A 19,467-nucleotide genomic window follows, 5' to 3' on the forward strand; every position below is an offset into this window, starting at 1 on the left:
TTTTAGAAGGAAAGGAAAGGCCTTTTCAAAGAAAAAAAGGAACTTAGTAAAAACACTTTCTAAAAGCAATTTCTAAAAGCAACTTCAGAGAGCAGCCTCTTCGGTTTTCCCAGCCAGCTGCTGTTCCTATTAGCTCTTGCCCTTTAACCTTAGGAAAATGTGGCTGATGGGAGGCCCATGATAAACTATTTACCAACTCTTAATTAGTGTTTTTGCAGCTTGATTGTATTCTGTAATTTGTATGCCCCCAGCCTGTAATTCCCTTCTATAACTTTGAGGTACTGCTGTAGATCAATGAGGGGCCCTGTTCAAGAGAATAAACAACTGCAAAAGTACTCAGCCAGCTGGTTTCTACCTGCAAAAGTACTCAGCTGCTTTACTGCCTGGCATAAAACAAGCATTTGCAAATATATTTTAGAATCATAGAGTGGGAAGAGACCACAAGGGCCATTGAGTCCAACCCCCTGCCAAGCAGGAAACACCATCAGAGCACTCCTGACATATGGTTGTCCAGCCTCTGCTTAAAGACCCCCCAAAGAAGGAGACTCCACCACACTCCTTGGCAGCAAATTCCACTGTCGAACAGCTCTTACTGTCTGGAAGTTCTTCCTAATGTTTTATTTTTTAAGCTTATTTAGAGATACAGGCCTTGATCAAATGCCTCAAAACGTTGTGTTTTCGCGGCAAAATTGTTGCCACACTTTGGAGTGAATTAGACAATGTTAGGCCTTGGGATGATAGTTTGACCCCAGGTTTAATTATGAATTTCTCAGCCGGTGGGACACTTCCAAACGCGCAGTTTTCGAAGCAAAAGGCTGAAAACAACTGCAGCAGTTTGGCACCGGTTTGGAGCGGATAAATAAATGAATGAAAAATAAAAAGCCCGTCAAATTAAACAAATAAATAAAAGCGCCCCTCAAATATAATAGTAAATAAGTACATAGATATAAATAAATTTAAATTAAATTAAAGCGCCCCTCCAATTAAAGAAGCGAATGTAAACAAGGAAACGAGGTGGCGCGACTCTCCGCTTTGCGTGGCTCTACGTGGCCGGAGTTTCGGTCGCGCCGGGAAAAGGCGTCACTGGTCACGTGAGCGGCGGCGGCGGCGGCGAGTGCGGGGGGGGGGCCGCCTCCTCCACCTCCTCCTCCGGGTGCCGCCTCCGCCAGCATGGGAAGTGAGTCGGCGGGCCGGGAGGGAGCGGGCCGGGGGCCGGAGGGGGGCGTCCTGCGCGGCTGCCTCGGAGGCGGGCGGGGGAGGGAGGCGGGCAGCGGCCGGGCGAGAGGAGCCCCTTCTGCCCCCCGCGCAGGGCTCCGAAGCGGAAATGCAAAAAGGGCCAAAGGGGAAACGGGGCAAGAATGAGCGAGGCAACAGTCTGGAGCATCGCGGAGTTGGAAGGGACCCCGGGGGGCATCTAATCCAGCCCCCCACCCCGCAATGCAGGAATCTCAGCTAAGTCATGCTGGACAGGGGGACATTTAGCCTCCTCTTAGAAATCTCCAAGGAAGAAGAGTCAACCACCACTTCTGAAAGTCTGCTCCACCGACCAAAAGCTCTTGCTGCCAGAAAATGTTTTGATGTTTAGTCAGAATCTCTTCTTGTAACTTGAATCTATTGTTTTGGATTCTAGACTCGAGTCTGCAGCAAGAGAAAACAAGCTTGCTCCATCTTCCATGTGACAGCCCTTTAGATATTTGAAGATGCATATCATATACGATACATTGTGAAACACGCTGAGATCTATGGCTATAGGGTGGTCTACAAATTTAATAAATTACCTTCTTCATAAGCATCTCAAGTGGAAAAGAAATGTTTTAGCTCACAAATCATTTTGAACCATCTTGCAAATTGTGATGTTAATCTTACAGATTGTGATGTTTCAATTATTTCATATTATTTATTTCTTAAAATTTATACAAGGCTTGATTCTGAACAACTCTAAGCAGTTTACAAAAAGAATTAAATAAAATCATTGGTAAAAACAGCTGAAAATGACTAAAATATTACAAAAAATTAAAATCAGTGATTAATAACAGGTTAAAACACAACAACGTCCTACATATCTAGGTAGGCTTATCTAAACAAAAATGTTTTAGCAGGCACTGAAAAGAGTACAATGAAGTCATTTGCCTGATGTTAAGAGACAGGGAGTGTCAAAGTTTTGGTGCTGCCACACTAAAAGATTGTTTCTTATAAATGCAGAACAAATACTATTATGTGGCAGCAGTAACAGTACAATTTCTGCAGATTGAAGTGATGAAGTGGGCATATTTTGGGTCAGGTGATTTCTCCGGTAAAGTGATGCCAAGTTGTTCAGGGCTTTATATGCTAACAGTAACACCTTGAACTTGGCCTGGTAGCAAACTGGCAACTAGTGGAGATCTCTGAGTTACAGGTGTTCCATGCTGATGGGGTCTCACTCCTGTCAGCAGTAGTGCTGCAATATTCTGCACTGACTGCAGCTTCCAGATCAAGCGCAAGGCAAGCCCCACATAAAGCGCCTTGCAGTAATCCAGTCTTGATGTAACCAGTGCATGAATTGCTGTGGCTGATCTTTTCTGGTCCAGGAATGATCCTACCAGTCAATGCTAGTAAAAAATGCTTCTAGCCACAGAGGCCAGTGACAAAGATGGACCCAGAAGCACAAACACACACCCACACCCCCCGCTGTGAACCTGCTCCTAGGAGAGGGCAGCCCCATCCAGGGTAGACAATGGACTACTTTCTCAATCAGATGTTTTGAACTACAACTCCCATCAGCTGATGGTAGTACAAAACAACTACAGGGCACCAGGCTGGCAAAAGCTGCTCACCTTTGCTTAGATCAGGGGTGGGAAACTGGATCCAGCTGTGAAGATGGATGGATCCTTGTCTCCCTCATCCCAACTTTGAGAGATGAGAAAGACTAGGTCACTCTCAAGTCCTTTTGAGTTCAATGGGGGAGAGTTAAGTATATGCTTCATTCTCCCACTTTGGCCAGCAGCCTGTTCCTGTGTGTGCTTGTTTGGAAGTAAGTTATATTGAATTCAGTTAAATGCACTCACAAATTAGCATACAAAGGATTTGAGTTTTCACTTTTTAAAAAGCGTGTAACCTAGTTTGTGGCCAAAGTTCTGTTTCACTAATATATAAGATAGAGCTGATGAAAATAGGGATTCTATCCCATCCCGTCCCCCCATCAAACCAGGGCATATATTTGCAGTCAGGAACATACACTAGTATGAGAAATTGAAATGTTTTCTGCTGTTTTAATATTTCTCTTCTTTAACAGTCAAATTTCTAGAAGTTATTAAGCCATTCTGTGCTGTTCTTCCGGAAATCCAGAAGCCAGAAAGAAAAGTAAGTGCACATCATGGTGTTTCTTATTTGTGCAATGTTGATCAAATGCATTTTGAATTAACACAGTGGGGTTTCTTTGAGTAAACATGCTTGAGATCATGTAGTTTCTTTAGGCTATGTACTACCTATTTAGGTTTTTCTGGCTCTTCGGAATACTGTATACAGGCCTTTAGTTTGCTTGACATTGTGACAAAGTTTGTATTTGGGGATGCAAGTTGTGTTCTTCAAAAATCTAAATGTGTAAAAATCCCTCTATGTTGAAGTGATTGTTTAGGTGCTGACATGTTGCATTGATGTAGCCCTATGTTTACTTTGGTCTAGTTACACGGAGCACAATCTAGCAAACATTGGTCACAACCAACAGAGCAGTCCCAACCCACAGGCCTCCATACTGGAGGTGGTTGGGATGAGGTTGAGGTGTCCCTCTTCCAAACCCTACTCAGCTCTGCCAGCTAGGGAGCACTGCTCCCAAACAGAGATGCAATGCCCCTGCTCTAGCCAGGGTGGGGAGAGAAGCCACTCTGTGGGCACAAGCTACAGGGTCCTGAGCTAGACTTGCTGTTGTCCCGTGACTACAGTGGCCTTCTTCCGAGCCTCTTCGCTGTGCCATTTTGGGACCTGGTATGTCAAAGAAGCATTTATTCCTGTTCTCCTCACATTCCACTTTTATTGGCATGAGTGGCAGGACTGTGGATGCCCCCCTGGCTCTGTCACACCATCAAGCCTCATCATAGCTGACTTGGGTGTTTTTTATTACAGCCCAAGTCTGCAACCCTATGCATACTTAGCTGAGAGTAAGCCCCATTGAACTTAATGGGCATGACTTCTGAGTAGATATGCCTACCTAGATTGCAGTGCCTAGCCCAATGAGTCCAGTGGAATAAGCATTTGCCCCTTAAGTAAGAACTTAAGGGTCAGATGTATTGTTGTTGTACAACAGGACGTGCAAACTGTTAGTGCTTCCTGTTCCTTTGCCACTTTGGAAGGACAGACATTGTCTCTCCTCAGTATTGGAGATACGCAAGTTAGCTCCCATGTCAGAGCTTGTACATACCTTCTGGACTGGTGAAATGTGAATACTGTATACCCCTAATAGTATAGCCTTGTAATCAAGCCCATGGAGGTTACTAAGCCACAGAACATATGGACTGACTTCTTGGGGGCTGGCAGAGGACAGATGGAGAGCTGTGTCCTTCTGTGCTGGACAGACATATGGAGGGACTACCCTGGTTACTTGCATGCCAGTGTCTAAATACAAGTCTGCCTTAAATTGCCAGTTAGGGCTGCTTTATTGTATGTTCGTTATACTATTGGCCTGCCCGTTATACTATTGGCCTGCCAGACTTCTCTTTTTCCATTTTTCTTTCTTTTTCATTGTGTTCTGTAGATTCAGTTCAGAGAAAAGGTTTTATGGACAGCTATCACCCTCTTCATTTTTCTAGTATGCTGCCAGGTAAGTATCAATGTGGTAATAACTGGCGCACACGGCTGGAGACAGTAAGGGTTATTGCCATGCAGAAAAAAAGTCCCAGAAGTAAAGCACCCTCTTAGAAACAACCAACAATTCACATTTTAAAAGAAAAGAAAAAAGCTCAGTGAATTATTCACACAAAGAATTATGATATTGGCTTGAAAATAACCTGGGGCTTTTAACATTCTTTCTGTTGGGGCTGTATCCTCTTACTTGGGAGTAAGTCCTATTAAGCTCACCTGAGTAGACATGTATAGGTTTACATTGTTTTCAAGCTTTAACCAGCAACCATATGCTTGAGAAAGTCTTGAAGTAAACTGCTGATTATTGCAGTATTATATTTGTCTGTGCTCAACAAATGGATGATGGGTGGTGGTGTGGGGGGAGGGGATTCCCTCATTTATATATTTTAAGTGTAATGTCGCTGTGAATCTTGCAGATACCATTGTTTGGAATAATGTCCTCCGACTCCGCAGATCCTTTCTACTGGATGAGAGTCATTCTCGCATCAAACAGAGGTCAGGGTTCTAATCATCTCTCCTGCTGTCTTTTCTCTGGCTTTGGTTTACCGTCTGGAGATGGCTCATGGTGCATATACCGTATTTTTCCATGTATTGGATGAGGTTTTGTGACTCAAAAATTACGTCAAAAAGCCAGGGTCGTCCAATACACGGATAGTGGCATGGTGGGGGGGGGGGAGAAGCGGTGCGCCACCAGCCAGCTCTTTGGCAGGAGCGCAAATTCACCCAATGCTGCTGCACATAGGAAGCGCTCCCTGGATCGTTTCCCACATGTGGCGGCATCAGGGAAGGTTGCGCTCCTGCAAACCAGATGGCTGGAGGGAGCACAACTTCCCCCGCTGCCGCCTCCCATGGGAAACGATCTAGGGAGTGTTTCCTGTCTGCAGCTGCGTGGGGGGAGAGGCTCAACAGCTTTGGGCCATCTTCCCTCATTTTCTTAAAATTTAATCCTCCATAATGGGGGCGGGGGTCCCTTATACAAGGGGGCGTCTTATAGATGGAGAAGTATGGTAGTTGGGTGGGGTCACATTAATGAGAATGTGCAATTGACAAGTGCTCTTTTTATCTTGAAATTACAATTTGCATTGGTCTTTGGTCTTTGGTACTGAGAAGCTAAATAGTAAGTTTTGTTAGAGTTTGGAAAGTACTTGATGGGTTTCAAAATTGCTGTATTTTGGTATGTGAATAATTTTTACCTATATTTTGCAAAATGTTTTTCTCCCTATCACTGCAGATCTCTTGGATACATGGTCAGCAGCTAATTTTACTTGGAAGACCACATGCTATAGCACGTGCACACACAGAGTGCTTTTTTCTAAAAAAATGTTTAGGGATATTCTCATTTTCCTACTCACTTTGAAATACTGCCCCTCAATGAGGTCAAACTTAGATTTACAAAATGTTTAGGGGTATGCGTACCCCTGTGTCCCCCTAGGAAAAAGCACAGTGTGTACGTATGTATGCATATATACCATCAGTGCAGGTCTCTTGGAGACAGAGTCAGCAGCTAGTTTTACTTGGAAGACCACTTTTTTTGGGGGGGGGGGCATTCTCTTTTCTCTGTTTCTCCAAGTGGGCTCTTGCAAATCCAGTAGCCAATGAAGCCACCTGCTGAACCTGTCAACTGGGTGTGTGTATGTGACTTAGATTTCTGAAAGTGCCGCATCTGACTCCCATTTCTTGTGTAAGATTTCTGATTTTAACTATGTAGTGCAGAGCAAGGAATTCTCAAAATGAGGCCATGGAGAGAAAGAGATTCTCCAGCCCATTCCAGATAATACGAGCCATGCTAATGACACTGTACAGTTGAATCTTGATATTGTCTAGGAGACCTGGAGGGAAGGTATTTATTTCTAATTTGTACTAAATTAGTGTGCTCTCTTGTGCCTTTAAGAGCAGCTAATGTTGTTTGTGGAAATACTCTTCCACCCTTAATACTGTTTAATACTGCAAGCATTCTGGATGCAGTGTTTAAAGCCCAGCACTATGGATAGGCATGTGACCAATTATATTTGAAAGACAATGCTAGTGGGGAAATATGCAGTGAACTGAGACTTTGGAGTATTTAAGGAATTGTAAGAAGTCTTTGTATTAGTTTACACTATTGTTAAGACTATCTTCTCCTTTGCAGGCACGTTGATGGAGCTAGGTATCTCTCCCATTGTGACATCTGGTTTAATTATGCAGTTACTGGCTGGAGCCAAGATCATTGAAGTTGGTGACACACCAAAAGACAGAGCCCTTTTTAATGGCGCTCAGAAGTGTGAGTATTAATATCTTTGCCATAATGGAAACTTCCTCTTTTCTTAGCTAATGCTCTATTGAATTGTAGTAACCATTTGGATGAATTTGTTGTTGTTTGCTTTATTTATATGTGATTGTGTCTGATAGTATAGTGATTGTAATGTTTGTTGATTTCAGTGCTTTTGTGATTATTTTGAGCCGCTTTGCATTCAACATTTATTGTTGGAAAAGCAGAATAGACAGTTTAAATCAAAATCAAATCAAACTTTACTTATGTCTGTTAGGTCATACAAGCAGGGAATACCTGCCTCTTTTGTTGTTGTTTCAGTGTTTGGAATGATAATTACTATTGGGCAAGCAATTGTGTATGTCATGACTGGGATGTATGGAGATCCTGCAGAAATGGGGGCTGGAATTTGTCTCCTGATTATAATTCAGGTACGCCTTCTGAATACTCTAAGTATAGTTAATAATTCTTTGTAACTGGTTCTTATTGTTAATTTTAATATTTCTTGTAAACCGCTTAGAGCTTTTATTACAATGAAGTGGTATATAAATTTTGTTAAATAAAAAAATATTTTTTCATTATTAAAAATAATTTCAAATCAACTATATGTCCCTCAATAGTATACTAATAAAGGGAAACAAAACTTCCTTAAAAGTTCTAATTTATTTTGTATCTTCTCTTAGATCACTCACCAAGGTGCTGTACCAGCTAGATAATATTCTATAATTATTTTCTTTGTGCTATTAAGGGGATTTGACCAAGGCATATGTAAAAACAAAATGTCAAATATTTTCAGATATAAGATCTATTTTTAAAAAAAAATCTACTTGGACTTCCCAATGAACAACCAGGAGTCAATTAACTAACTTTATTTTTGATAATACACCATTCTTTGTTTTGACAGTGCTTATTAGCTCCTCTGATTTTGGTACTATTCTTGTTGGTGAGATTTTCTTTCAAGCATCTATGCTAAGAATTGCAGCATACATTTTAGTGATGATTCCAGAGGTTTTTGTTACTTCCTTTACTCAACTGGAATGACAGAAGGAGGAACTGCAACTCTGATAGCAAATGTGGCCCACTTTTGAACAACGCAAATCAGATATTAAACCACTTTTGTGGATCTTTTGGTGTTTTTCACCCACAGTTGTTTGTTGCTGGCTTGATAGTGCTGCTACTAGATGAGCTCTTGCAGAAAGGTTATGGCTTGGGCTCTGGGATTTCCCTCTTTATTGCTACCAACATCTGTGAAACCATTGTCTGGAAGGCTTTCAGTCCTACAACTATTAACACTGGCAGAGGTATAGTACACTTTGAAAATCTGACCTTTTGACCAAATGCATGCTTGTCAGCTGCTTTCTTTAGGTTAATATGAGCATGGATGTCGGAGTGGATGAGATCTGCTGATGGGGAACTAAATGAAGACATGGCATAGTGAAGGCACAACCTTTGCACCAAATGAACTTTTATAAGATGTGATATTAGAATAATCTCTTCATAACCACAAACAGCAAAATGTCCCAGATCACTGGCTCCCAGTTGGTGGCCTGTGGACCCCAGGGGGTCCATGTAACACACCCAGGAGGTCTGTGGCACATACCCACCAGCTGTCCAGGACACCCCGTTTTGGGGTGCTGTGTTCTCGCACAGGTTGCCTGACACATTCAGGAGCCCAGAAGATGCGTGACCCAGTTTTGCTCTGGGACACGTCGGAGGATATGGTGGCTCCATGCACATAACAAAAACTACCACAGAGATACCAACCTTTTTAAAAGTAGGGGGTCCATGGCTTGGCTTTTGAAAAGTGAGGTCCCTAGCACTTAGCTAATTGGGAAGCACTGTCTTAGGTCACTGTGCATGCTTTATTTTCTGCTGCAAAAGGATAAGGAGGCAGCAGGTTTTTGATTATTATTTTTTGCGGGGCGGGAGGCAAAATTGATCTGGGTTTCTTAACAGACTCTGGCAGACTCGCTGTCCAGAAGGCTGTCTCATTGTGAAATGAGCAGAAAATAAAGCATGCACAGTGACCATGTCATCACATCGTGTCAGAGCAGGAGGTTGCTGTGCATGTGTGGTGAGGCCTCCCACCACAGTGAAACGTCTGGAGCTTCCCAGAGTCTGGAACAAAATTCCTTTTGTGATTTATGATCTCTTCATTTATGTAATATATGCTGAATGGAAATACTGTGGCACAGTTGCTGTTTTCTGATGAAAGAATAATCCCGTAGTTGGGGTATCTTGGTTGCTGTGCCAAAAGTCTGCCTGGAAATCTGCAGTACAGAAATGTTAACTTTATTTGTTTTAGCCTCTCCAGCTTCAGCTGCAGAGTCGCGGCCTACCTGTAGAGAAGCAGTGCCCTTTTTGTGCTGAGAGGTTAGCATCTAGCATTACTTTTAAATCCAAAGGGGCAATCCTATCATCACTTGTGCCTAGGTAAGTCCCGCTGACCTCAGTGGGAATCATAAACAATTAATTCAATGCAGGATTGCAACCCAGATTCTGTAACTGTTCCCTCTCTCTGAGCGAGTTTCTCCCTTCTGATTTCTGAATTTTTTATTTCCTTGGATTTGCTTCTGCTACTGTGCCACACTATTTCATCTTCTGCTTATCTGCATTTTCTCTCTAACACTTCTGTTTTCCAGACAACTGATAGCTGAGGGACACTATTTTTGTTAATGGAAGGAGGGGGGGATAGTCCATTCTTGCACACCAAGAGGTTTACTTCTGGCGTGTGCAAAAGAAAGAGTTATCTGAGCTCGGAGAAGCCCTGAGTCACTGTTCTGAGGATGCCTCCTAATTAGGCAGTCACGTAAATGAGCAAATTGCACCCAGTGCTTAGATGCAGCAGAGTTATTTACCCCTGTTGGAGGTTGACTGGAAGAAGGCAACACCAGAAAAGTGAATTATGCAGAAGAGACTTAATTAACTGTGGCATTGTTAGTGGGTGGTTCCCTGGATGGAAGGAAGGCTGCCTGCTCTTGGTGGGGTTGCACTCCCTCTGAAGGAGCAGGTACACAGGTTGGGGGCACTCTTGGATTCTCTGCAGTCACTTGAGGCTCCGGTGGCCTCAGTGGCCCGGAGTACCTTCCGTCAGCTATGCCCCTATCTGGACAGGGATAGCCTAACTTCTGTTTTCTGTACTCTGGTAACCTCTTGGTTAGATTACTGCATAGTGTTATATGTGGTGCTGCCTGTGAGAACAGTTTAGAAATGTCAGCTGGTGTGGAATTTGGCAGCCAGGTTGCTCACAGGTACAAGAGAGGTTCAGCATATTACACTGATCCTGGCCCGACTGCAGTTGCTGCCAATTACTTTCTGGGCCTAATTCAAAGTGCTGGTTTTGACCTATAAAGCCATAAATGGCTGAGGACTGCAATACCTCAAGGACTGCTTCTCCCCATAGGAACTGACCCAAACCCTGTAATCCTTATCTGGGGCCCTTCTTCGTATGCCTCCTCCTTGAGAGGTCCAGAGGGTGGCGACATGGGAACGGGCCTTCTCTGCAGTGGCTGCCCATCTATGGAACGTCTCCTTAGGTGCCAGGCAAAAACATACCTCTTCTCTCAGGCCTTCAGCTAATTAAACAATCTATGGTCTTTTAAACAGGGGGCCGTATATATATTGCAAACTGCCCTGTGATCCTCAGATGAAGGGCTTTATAGAAATGTAATAAATATTATTATTTTTAAATGCATCACCCTAATAATTCTTTTGGGGCAAATATTTTGTAAATTATGACTTTACACTATCACAATTCAGACATTGCTTATTAATCTGAGCTCTGAACAATCTTTTTGGTCACAAAAACAAACTAGGAAGTCTTCCATTAGTCATGTTTCCCATTTTGATTGAATTAGAAATTATGGGGAATAGGTTTGGAATAGGCTAGAATATTACACTATCATTTGAAGTTTGCTTAATACCTTACCTTTACTTGGAGCTCTTAATCACAGCTTCCTGGCTGAGAGGAAACAGGAAGCTAGAATTAATGGGAAACTTCCTGGGAATTTTTTGCTTGGCCAAAGTGAGGACCCAAAAGGCTGCATGCATGGCCAGACATCTTGTTCATACCTCAGCTAAGTAAGTCAAGATACAGTTGTCCAAATCTAGTCACTGAGTTGTTGTAACTTTTTGGATTACAACACCCAAATTCTATAAAACAAAAGCATGATGTTCTGCATTAAAAAACAGAAATGTGTTGTCATGTTTGAGGTTTTGTAATACCTGCAGAAGTTCAACACAATTTATTTTATTTGTATGCAGTCCTTTTTAGCATTCTGTTCCTTGTAAGATTTCATTCCTTGCAGTTTTTTCTCTGTGTTAATTCCATTTCCATCTTTTATTAAAAATAATCTTGTTTATCACCTGGTGAAATTTATCACCAGGCTTGTGCTGTCTATATCTCATAGGGGTTACTGTTTATTATTTTTGGTACACACAGGAACTGAATTTGAAGGTGCCGTCATTGCGTTGTTCCACCTTTTGGCTACACGAACCGACAAAGTCCGTGCTTTACGGGAGGCTTTCTACCGCCAGAACTTGCCTAATCTTATGAATCTGATTGCTACAGTATTTGTGTTTGCTGTAGTTATATATTTTCAGGTAGGTGAAGTCTGCTGCGTACATCTTACTACAGAACTATTATTTTTCCCTCACAGAAGGAACCGTGGTCTAAGCATCCTAAACAGCCCTAAAGGATCTGTGAATAGCTCACCAGGCACCAGAACGTTCGCTGTAGCATTTGTGTCAGGAGGGAGGCCACATTTCAAGTTTGCAAACAACTTTTGTTAGGATAATTTTTATTCTAAATTAGTTTGAGAAAATACAATGGTACCTCAGGTTAAGTACTTAATTCGTTCCGGAGGTCCGTTCTGAACCTGAAACTGTTCTTAACCTGAAGCACCACTTTAGCTAATGGGGCCTCCTGCTGCTGCTGCGCCACCGGAGCACGATTTCTGTTCTCATCCTGAAGCAAAGTTCTTAACCCGAGGTAATATTTCTGGGTTAGCGGAGTCTGTAACCTGAAGCGTCTGTAACCTGAAGCGTATGTAACCTGAGGTACCACTGTAATAAATTTATCTGGCATAAAATAAACAAGACTGTGTTCTTTTGGGTAAAACGAACAAATGCTGCAATCCTTTTCAGCAGCCAAGGCCCCTATGAGGCTGCAACACTGCCTAGGTGTTTCTGCGAGGCTGTGCTCTCACACTGCTCTGTGGCATTGCAGGCTGCTGGATCCCTCAGCACCTTATAGGCATTTTGCCCCTTTGTCTGTCTGGTCTCTCTCTCGGCCACAGCTACTCCCAGCATTTTATCAGTCTTCCCTCATTTCTTCCATCTTTCCTTCCTTCCTTCTCGCTAGCCCACTGTTGCTTCTCCTCCCATCTCTCTCCCACTTTTCTAGTATTCCAGTTCCTGCTGTTTCCTCAGGCAATAAGCCTTATGAACCATATTAAATAAAAACATTATACAGATCCAAAGCATACACACACAAACACAAGTAGTTTCTTTTCTCTGTCTTTTAGGAGTTAAAACTCATAGTAAGCCCATAATAATAATAATAGTAATAGTAATAATAATAATAATAATAATAATAATAATAATTATTCATTATTTCTACCCCACCCACCTGGCTGGTTTGCCCCAACCACTCTGGGCAGCTTCCAGCATATATAAAAACATAGTAAAACATTAAACCAGGCATAGGCAAACTCGGCCCTCCAGATGTTTTGAAACTACAGTTCCCATCATCCCTGACCACTGGTCCTGTTAGCTAGGGATGATGGGAGTTCTAGTCCTAAAACATCTGAAGGGCCGAGTTTGCCTATTTTGCATTAAACCTTAAAAAACTTCCCTAAACAGGGCTACCTTCAGATGTCTTCTAAAAGTCAGATAGTTCTTTATTTCCTTGGCATCTGATAGGAAGGCGTTCCACTACCACCGAGAAGGCCCTCTGCCTGATTCCCTGTAACCTCACTTCTTGCAGTGAGGGAACCACCAGAAGGCCGTCGGCGCTGGACCTCAGTGTCAGGATAGAGCAATGGGGGTGGAGACGCTCCTTCAGGTACACTGTGCTGAGGCCCTTTAGGGCTTTAAAGGTCAGCACCAACACTTTCATTTGGAGTGGTGTTACAGTAGTTAACACCGGTGACTGTTTTCTTTTGGATACTGTAGCTTTGCTTTGTCTCTAAAATAGAGTGCAGCTTGATTTGACCCAGATGATGGTTTGAAGGTTCATGACCCACTCCTAAGTGCTGAAGCTAAGCAGGTTCGGCCCTGTTGGATGGGAGGCTGCTCTGAACTCCTTGTATAATTATAAAATGTGTCGGTGTTGGAAATAACAGAATTGTGTGATGGTTAGCTTTGTTGCTAGATTCTGAAAATGTGAGGAACCCCTGCTGAAGCAAACCACAGGGTTCCATCTAGTCCATGTTGCTTCCATGCACCCCAGTAACATCTGGCTACACAGAGTGTGAAGATGACACTCTTCCTTCATTGTGTGTTCTCTGGTGTCTAGCTTTCATTAATCTTTCTAATCTCCCTTTAAAGCCGTCTGAGCCACTGGGTATCAGACATTCTGTGGAAGTCAGTTCCGTAGAAGTTAAATATGCTTTGTGTGAATGAGTACTTCCTCTGTCTGTGTCTGAACCTACTGCTGATCCATCTCATTTGAAGTTCCACTGTTTACTAGGAGATTGCAGAGGGAGAGGAGGGTCAGGATCTGAAGAGCTGTTGTCAGTATACTGGGTGCTTGGGCATACCTAATGGGACTTGATTTAAAACAGAAGTGGGGTCTGGTGCCATGCCACAAACAGCTTTTGAGAAGTTTCCTTTGTTCAAAAGCTGGTTCTGATTGAGATTGAGCATGAGGAAAGAGGCATGGGGCAGGCAGAAGAGTCCTTGTATGTAGCGGCTGAGCTGGGAGGATTCTCGATTGTGACAGTGCAAACGGGCAGAAAGAAAGGAGAGGCACAATTGTGCATCTGTAGAAGCAAGAGAGCTTAAGAAAAGACAGCGGAGATTTGAAATGTGGTCTGGATGGGGAAGGGACAAGGAGTATGGAGGGTGAAAGAGTGGCCACAGAGACGTTCTGCTCATGACAATTAATTGCAGAGCAGAGGAATTGTATATTGATTTGAAAAAACTAGGCAAAACCTTTGCTTCTGGCATATAGACTTCAACGTGCAGGCATGACCTGATAAATCCTTGGACTCAGGATCACAGATGGCCAGTTCTGGTTAATTGTAACAGAAATGCAAATAATCCAGTCCAAAGTTCCAAGCCACTTAACAATTTCTGTGACTTCTTAGTGAATGCATTTCTGATTTTCTTATAGCTTAGTGATTAACTTTTCTTTTTTCCTCCCCAAGGGATTTCGTGTTGATCTCCCAATCAAGTCTGCTCGATATCGTGGACAATACAGTAGCTATCCTATCAAACTCTTTTACACCTCCAACATTCCCATCATTCTTCAGTCTGCCTTAGTTTCCAACCTCTATGTTATTTCTCAAATGCTGTCTGTGCGGTTCAGTGGCAACTTCTTGGTAAACTTACTTGGGCAGTGGGCGGTAAGTATTCACCCATTCCTAGAATGCTGCCTTTACAAGCAGCAGTAAGTTAGCTTTTGATCTGCAAAGGGCACTCATGTTGCTGGTGTGTTTACTGTCTCCAGGACGTTACTGGTGGTGGTCCAGCACGTGCCTACCCTGTTGGAGGCCTCTGCTATTACCTCTCGCCTCCAGAATCCATGGGTGCTATATTTGAGGATCCTGTCCATGTAATTGTTTATATCATATTTATGTTGGGTTCCTGTGCATTTTTCTCCAAGACGTGGATTGAAGTGTCAGGATCATCTGCAAAAGATGTAGGTATTTTTCATGACTGTTCTGTAAACCTTTGCTGCTGTTCTTCGCACAAGGCTAGTTTCTAATTATCAGAACACTGCAGCCACCTGATACACGTGTTTCTGCAGGTTGCCAAGCAACTGAAAGAACAGCAAATGGTGATGAGAGGCCACAGGGATACATCCATGGTTCATGAATTAAACAGGTAAGAGTTGCTGTGAATTTCCAGTTTACCCACTAAGGAGTAAGATCATGGAACCCAACAGGTCTTGCTTCTGAGTAAGCATGTTTAAACTTGGACTATATGTTGGGGGCAGAACACAGATGCATTCCAGCTCAGTCCTGCTGCCTCTCTACCTGGCCCCTTGTTGCTGCAGTCACAATCATAAAGAAATATTGGGCTTTGTGGGTAGAAATGATTCAAACTCAGGCTGTTATTAACTAGTCTACAGCTTTTTCAGCCTCTCTGGTGGATCAAGAGGTGTGTTTTCATTTTCATGAGTCTAGTTTAACTTAATGGGAGTTAGGATTGAAGCCATAATGACTTACCTGTGCAGAAGAATGAGTTCAGCCTGCTAGGCCCACATTAAAAGTGATTTCCTCCCACAGGTACATCCCCACAGCAGCTGCATTTGGAGGCTTGTGCATCGGGGCCCTCTCTGTCTTAGCGGACTTCCTTGGTGCCATTGGCTCAGGCACCGGCATTCTACTTGCTGTCACCATTATTTATCAATATTTTGAGATATTTGTCAAAGAACAGGCAGAGGTTGGAGGGGTGGGTGCTTTATTTTTCTAAATGTTGAGATACCATGTGACGTGTAAGAAAGGAACTCCTGTATTTTGATGACATGCAATCTTTTATTCCAGTAATGCCAGTCCCGCCCGCCCTCACCCCCGTTCCAAGTGCTACTTGCCATATTTCTCATAATAGGTATTGCACAATGCCTGTGTGCAGCTTCTATTCCAGCTGCCTTAAGAATAAAGAGTTTACATGGGTTAAAAATACAAAAAAAATATCTCCATTGTTGCTGGAAAATAGTGCATCTGCCTTCCTGTGGAAATTGTCAAAAGATGCCCATTTTGCTAGTAGAGAACACTTTGGACACTCCCATTACGAGGCTTGAATGTACCTGCACACACTGGCAAAAGGGAACCACAACAATAGAGTTCCAAGTGACCACATTTGAGAATCCCTGAGCTTATTTTAAAAAGTACATGCAATTTCCCCCCTGAAATATATATTTTACATGAATTCCTTTTGATATACAACTTAAAGAAATGTGACCTGTTGCATACCCCAACTCTCCTGGTGTGTGGTCAGTGTCTGATGCCTTTGCCATGTTCCCTTGCAAGCACCATGCTTTGAAGCCAGGAAGGGGGGGGTGAGAATTTTAACCATCTCACTTGCAAATTTGGGATCTGTGAAGGCACGTGGGAGGAGTAAGGTTGGAAGTCCTTATCCAAGATTCCCAGCAGCCAGTAGCAGCCTTCTAAGTGCTGCTTTGCCTTATTATAGACCCATGTGTTCTTTGAAGCAGGGGGGGGGGGTCTATACTGTTGAAACTTCTCCCCTTCTTCTTCCAAAGCCCTAGGTCTTAAAGCAGAGGAAATTAGCAAGTCATTCTGAAAAAGAAATCATTGTGCTTCTTGGCAGCAGTGTAAGCAGTGTAAACATTAGACAATAAACTTATTTAATTAAAATGTTGCTTTATTTGTTGTATAAGATGCTTTACTTATTAGACTTTCAACTCTCCCATTAAACTCAAGGGACTTAACATTGGCTGGATGAAAATACTTTTACTAGAGCCTGTAAGGTGGGCCAGTGTTACCTCTCATTTGGGATTTATAAAAACTGTGGCTAAGAGAGATTAGCTTGTTGAAGACAGCCTTCTTCCCCTTCTACACTAGAGATTTATGGGCTTTGGTACTTATTCTTACTATGTGCAAATTGCTTTACCATGATTTTTATTTTGTTAAACTAGTTGGTGTGCCCCCAAGCCAAGAATTGATTTTGCTACTCTCAAGGTGTGTAAAATTACATTTGGTGTTGCCACAGCCTTGTCACCTTCTGTTTAGTCCATAAAAGTTTTTAACAGCAGAGATCTACTATCCTGGTTTGTAACAGTGCAGTATCTATGGCATGGGAGTCTCTGTGAAGAGACTCTGTGAAGTAATGAGTCCTGTACGCTTCCACTGCCATTCAGCTTTTCTGGACTTGTAGCAGAGTAAACACAGTGTGTGCTCTTGTGTGTGAGCATGCAGGAAACAGTCTGTACGTGGCTTCTCCTCTAGTTTAAGCTTTATTTATGTACAGCAGCAACAATAAATCAACACCTTCGGGAGACATCATCTTGTCTCCAGTCTCAGACAAAACCGAAAGCAGACTGAACACAAAGAACAGATCCCTGGATGAAAGACCACCCCAGTGGGCAGGATGCAGACTCTGAGCTGTTTATAAGCTCTGATTCTCCTCAGACCCCTCTTGTCCTGCACCGCTGGGGGAATGCAAGCAACATCACTTACCTCAAAAGCAACCCTGCACAGACCTCACTGTGTCTTTGGAAGCTCAAAGGTTTAGTAAACCCATCTGCCAGATTCTGCTGGCTTGGACAGTACTTCAGCAAGCCTGTCTGGACACTCTGACACACATTTTGGAAATGTATGTCTAAATGTTTGGTTCTGGACTTGAACTGTCCAGACTCTGCCAACTTCAGATAGAGTTGATTGTCTTCCCATTGATGGGCAAAAAACAATCCCCACAGATTTCTTGGACCAAACAAGTGTAAAACTCTAGTTCCCTGCAGAGTTCTGACAACTCACTGAACAATGAGTAGAGGAAAGCACAATGAGACTTTGCTTTCGGGACTTCCACCCAACTAGACATTTCCCAAACTTTATTACCATTCCAGACACAGACTTCCTGTCTTCCAGATTCGCCCAGTAGGTGAGCTGTGCTTCACCCTCAGCTGACAGCTTGAGGCAGAAATCTTTGGTATCCTGCAGATATCGCAGCACCCTCTTGATACCATTCCAGGCACTCACACTTGGCTTTGTAGCCTCCCTGCTGAGCAGATTCACAGCAAACGCTATGTCAGGTCTGCTCCACTGTGAGAGATACAACAGACTACCCAGAGCTGACTGAAAGATCTGTGTTTTCGAACTCAGCATGTTCCCCAAGCTTACTGTCTTTCACGTAGCTTGTCATCTCAAAAAGACTCCTTGTCACGTGAATCTTGGCTCCTGCTGTAGTGCATAGGTGCACTCTCTCCAGAGCCTGCCAGATCTCTTGGCTGGTCCCTAGCCCATCAACATGGGGCAATTGGGAAGAGACCAAACCGAACACCAGAAGGCCCATAGTTCTCTGGTCTCTCCTCAACGCAGCAGCGGCTGTTACTCTTGCAGCTGCAGCTGTAGCTGCACCCGCCTGTGCAGGAACTGGGGCGTTCTGCATACATTCCCAGAGCCCCTTGCCTGTAAGCCAGGCCCTGACTCTTCAGGACCAATCCTCCCTGTTGTGCTCATTGAGCCTCTCAAATGGGACACTGAAGGTCTCCTGAGCCTCTGCCATCTTCTCCGGGGCTTAGCCTACTCACGCTCCTGCCAGCCGGTCCTTGAAGAGGCGATCTCCACAGCGAGGTCCTCCTTCAGCAATGAGTTCCAATGCCTTGCCTTAAGCACACAGAATGGCAGGATCTCTAGCTGGACTTTGCAGCTCTTCTCACACAGCACAGGCGTGGCTGAAAACCTCCACAACCTGGAAGGCTAGCACTCATAACCTGTGAAGTCATAGAATCATAGAGTTGGAAGAGACCACAAGGGCCATCGAGTCCAACCCCCTACCAAGCAGGAAACACCATCAGAGCACTCCTGACATATGGTTGTCAAGCCTCTGCTTAAAGACCTCCAAAGAAGGAGACTCCACCACACTCCTTGGCAGCAAATTCCACTGTTGAACAGCTCTTACTGTCAGGAAGTTCTTCTTAAAGTTTAGGTGGAATCTTCTTTCTTGTAGTTTGGATCCATTGCTCCGTGTCCACTTCTCTGGAGCAGCAGAAAACAACCTTTCTCCCTCCTCTATGTGACATCCTTTTATATATTTGAACATGGCTATCATATCCCCCCTTAACCTCCTCTTCTCCAGGCTAAACATGCCCAGCTCCCTTAGCCGTTCCTCATAAGGCATCGTTTCCAGGCCTTTGACCATTTTGGTTGCCCTCCTCTGGACACGTTCCAGTTTGTCAGTGTCCTTCTTGAACTGTGGTGCCCAGAACTGGACACAGTACTCCAGGTGAGGTCTGACCAGAGCAGAATACAGTGGCACTATTACTTCCCTTGATCTAGATGCTATACTCCTATTGATGCAGCCCAGAATTGCATTGGCTTTTTTAGCTGCCACGTCACACTGTTGGCTCATGTCAAGTTTGTGGTCGACCAAGACTCCTAGATCCTTTTCACATGTACTGCTCTCAAGCCAGGTGTCACCCATCTTGTATTTGTGCCTCTCATTTTTTTTTGCCCAAGTGCAATACTTTACATTTCTCC

General features: G+C 43.5%; 2 protein-coding genes and 1 long non-coding RNA gene across 5 annotated transcripts in view; 1 reads left to right on the plus strand and 2 right to left on the minus strand.

Annotated features, from left to right (window-relative positions):
* Positions 1-19,467, minus strand: part of NUDT5 (nudix hydrolase 5) — a 1,423,229-nt gene that overhangs the window by 1,384,721 nt on the left and 19,041 nt on the right. The window lies entirely within an intron of this gene.
* SEC61A2 (SEC61 translocon subunit alpha 2) lies at positions 1,069-16,630 on the plus strand. Of its 2 annotated transcripts, XM_083399873.1 has the most exons (12): positions 1,069-1,177; positions 3,272-3,339; positions 4,727-4,792; positions 5,250-5,328; positions 6,962-7,093; positions 7,403-7,512; positions 8,229-8,382; positions 11,523-11,683; positions 14,452-14,649; positions 14,754-14,945; positions 15,054-15,130; positions 15,535-16,630. In XM_083399873.1, the coding sequence occupies exons 1-12, from the start codon at positions 1,171-1,173 to the stop codon at positions 15,719-15,721; spliced, it is 1,431 nt and encodes a 476-aa protein (XP_083255999.1). In that variant the 5' UTR covers positions 1,069-1,170; the 3' UTR covers positions 15,722-16,630. The 2 variants fall into 2 exon arrangements, with proteins under 2 accessions (XP_083255999.1, XP_083256000.1); XM_083399874.1 differs by lacking the exons at positions 1,069-1,177; positions 3,272-3,339; positions 4,727-4,792; positions 5,250-5,328 and adding an exon at positions 5,438-6,673.
* LOC310658304 lies at positions 15,671-18,128 on the minus strand. Its single transcript, XR_014502209.1, has 2 exons — positions 17,572-18,128; positions 15,671-17,275 (listed from the first exon to the last, which is right to left on the minus strand). It is a non-coding gene; the product is annotated as an uncharacterized lncRNA (long non-coding RNA).

This window comes from Podarcis tiliguerta (genome assembly GCF_965153285.1).
Source record: "Podarcis tiliguerta genome assembly, chromosome: 10".
NCBI lineage: Eukaryota > Metazoa > Chordata > Lepidosauria > Squamata > Lacertidae > Podarcis > Podarcis tiliguerta.

Coding starts and splice junctions, on each gene's coding strand:
- SEC61A2 (XM_083399873.1), top strand. Junction 7,513..8,228: donor GTCTCCTGATTATAATTCAG/GTACGCCTTCTG, acceptor TTTCACCCACAG/TTGTTTGTTGCTGGCTTGAT. Junction 8,383..11,522: donor AACTATTAACACTGGCAGAG/GTATAGTACACT, acceptor TGGTACACACAG/GAACTGAATTTGAAGGTGCC.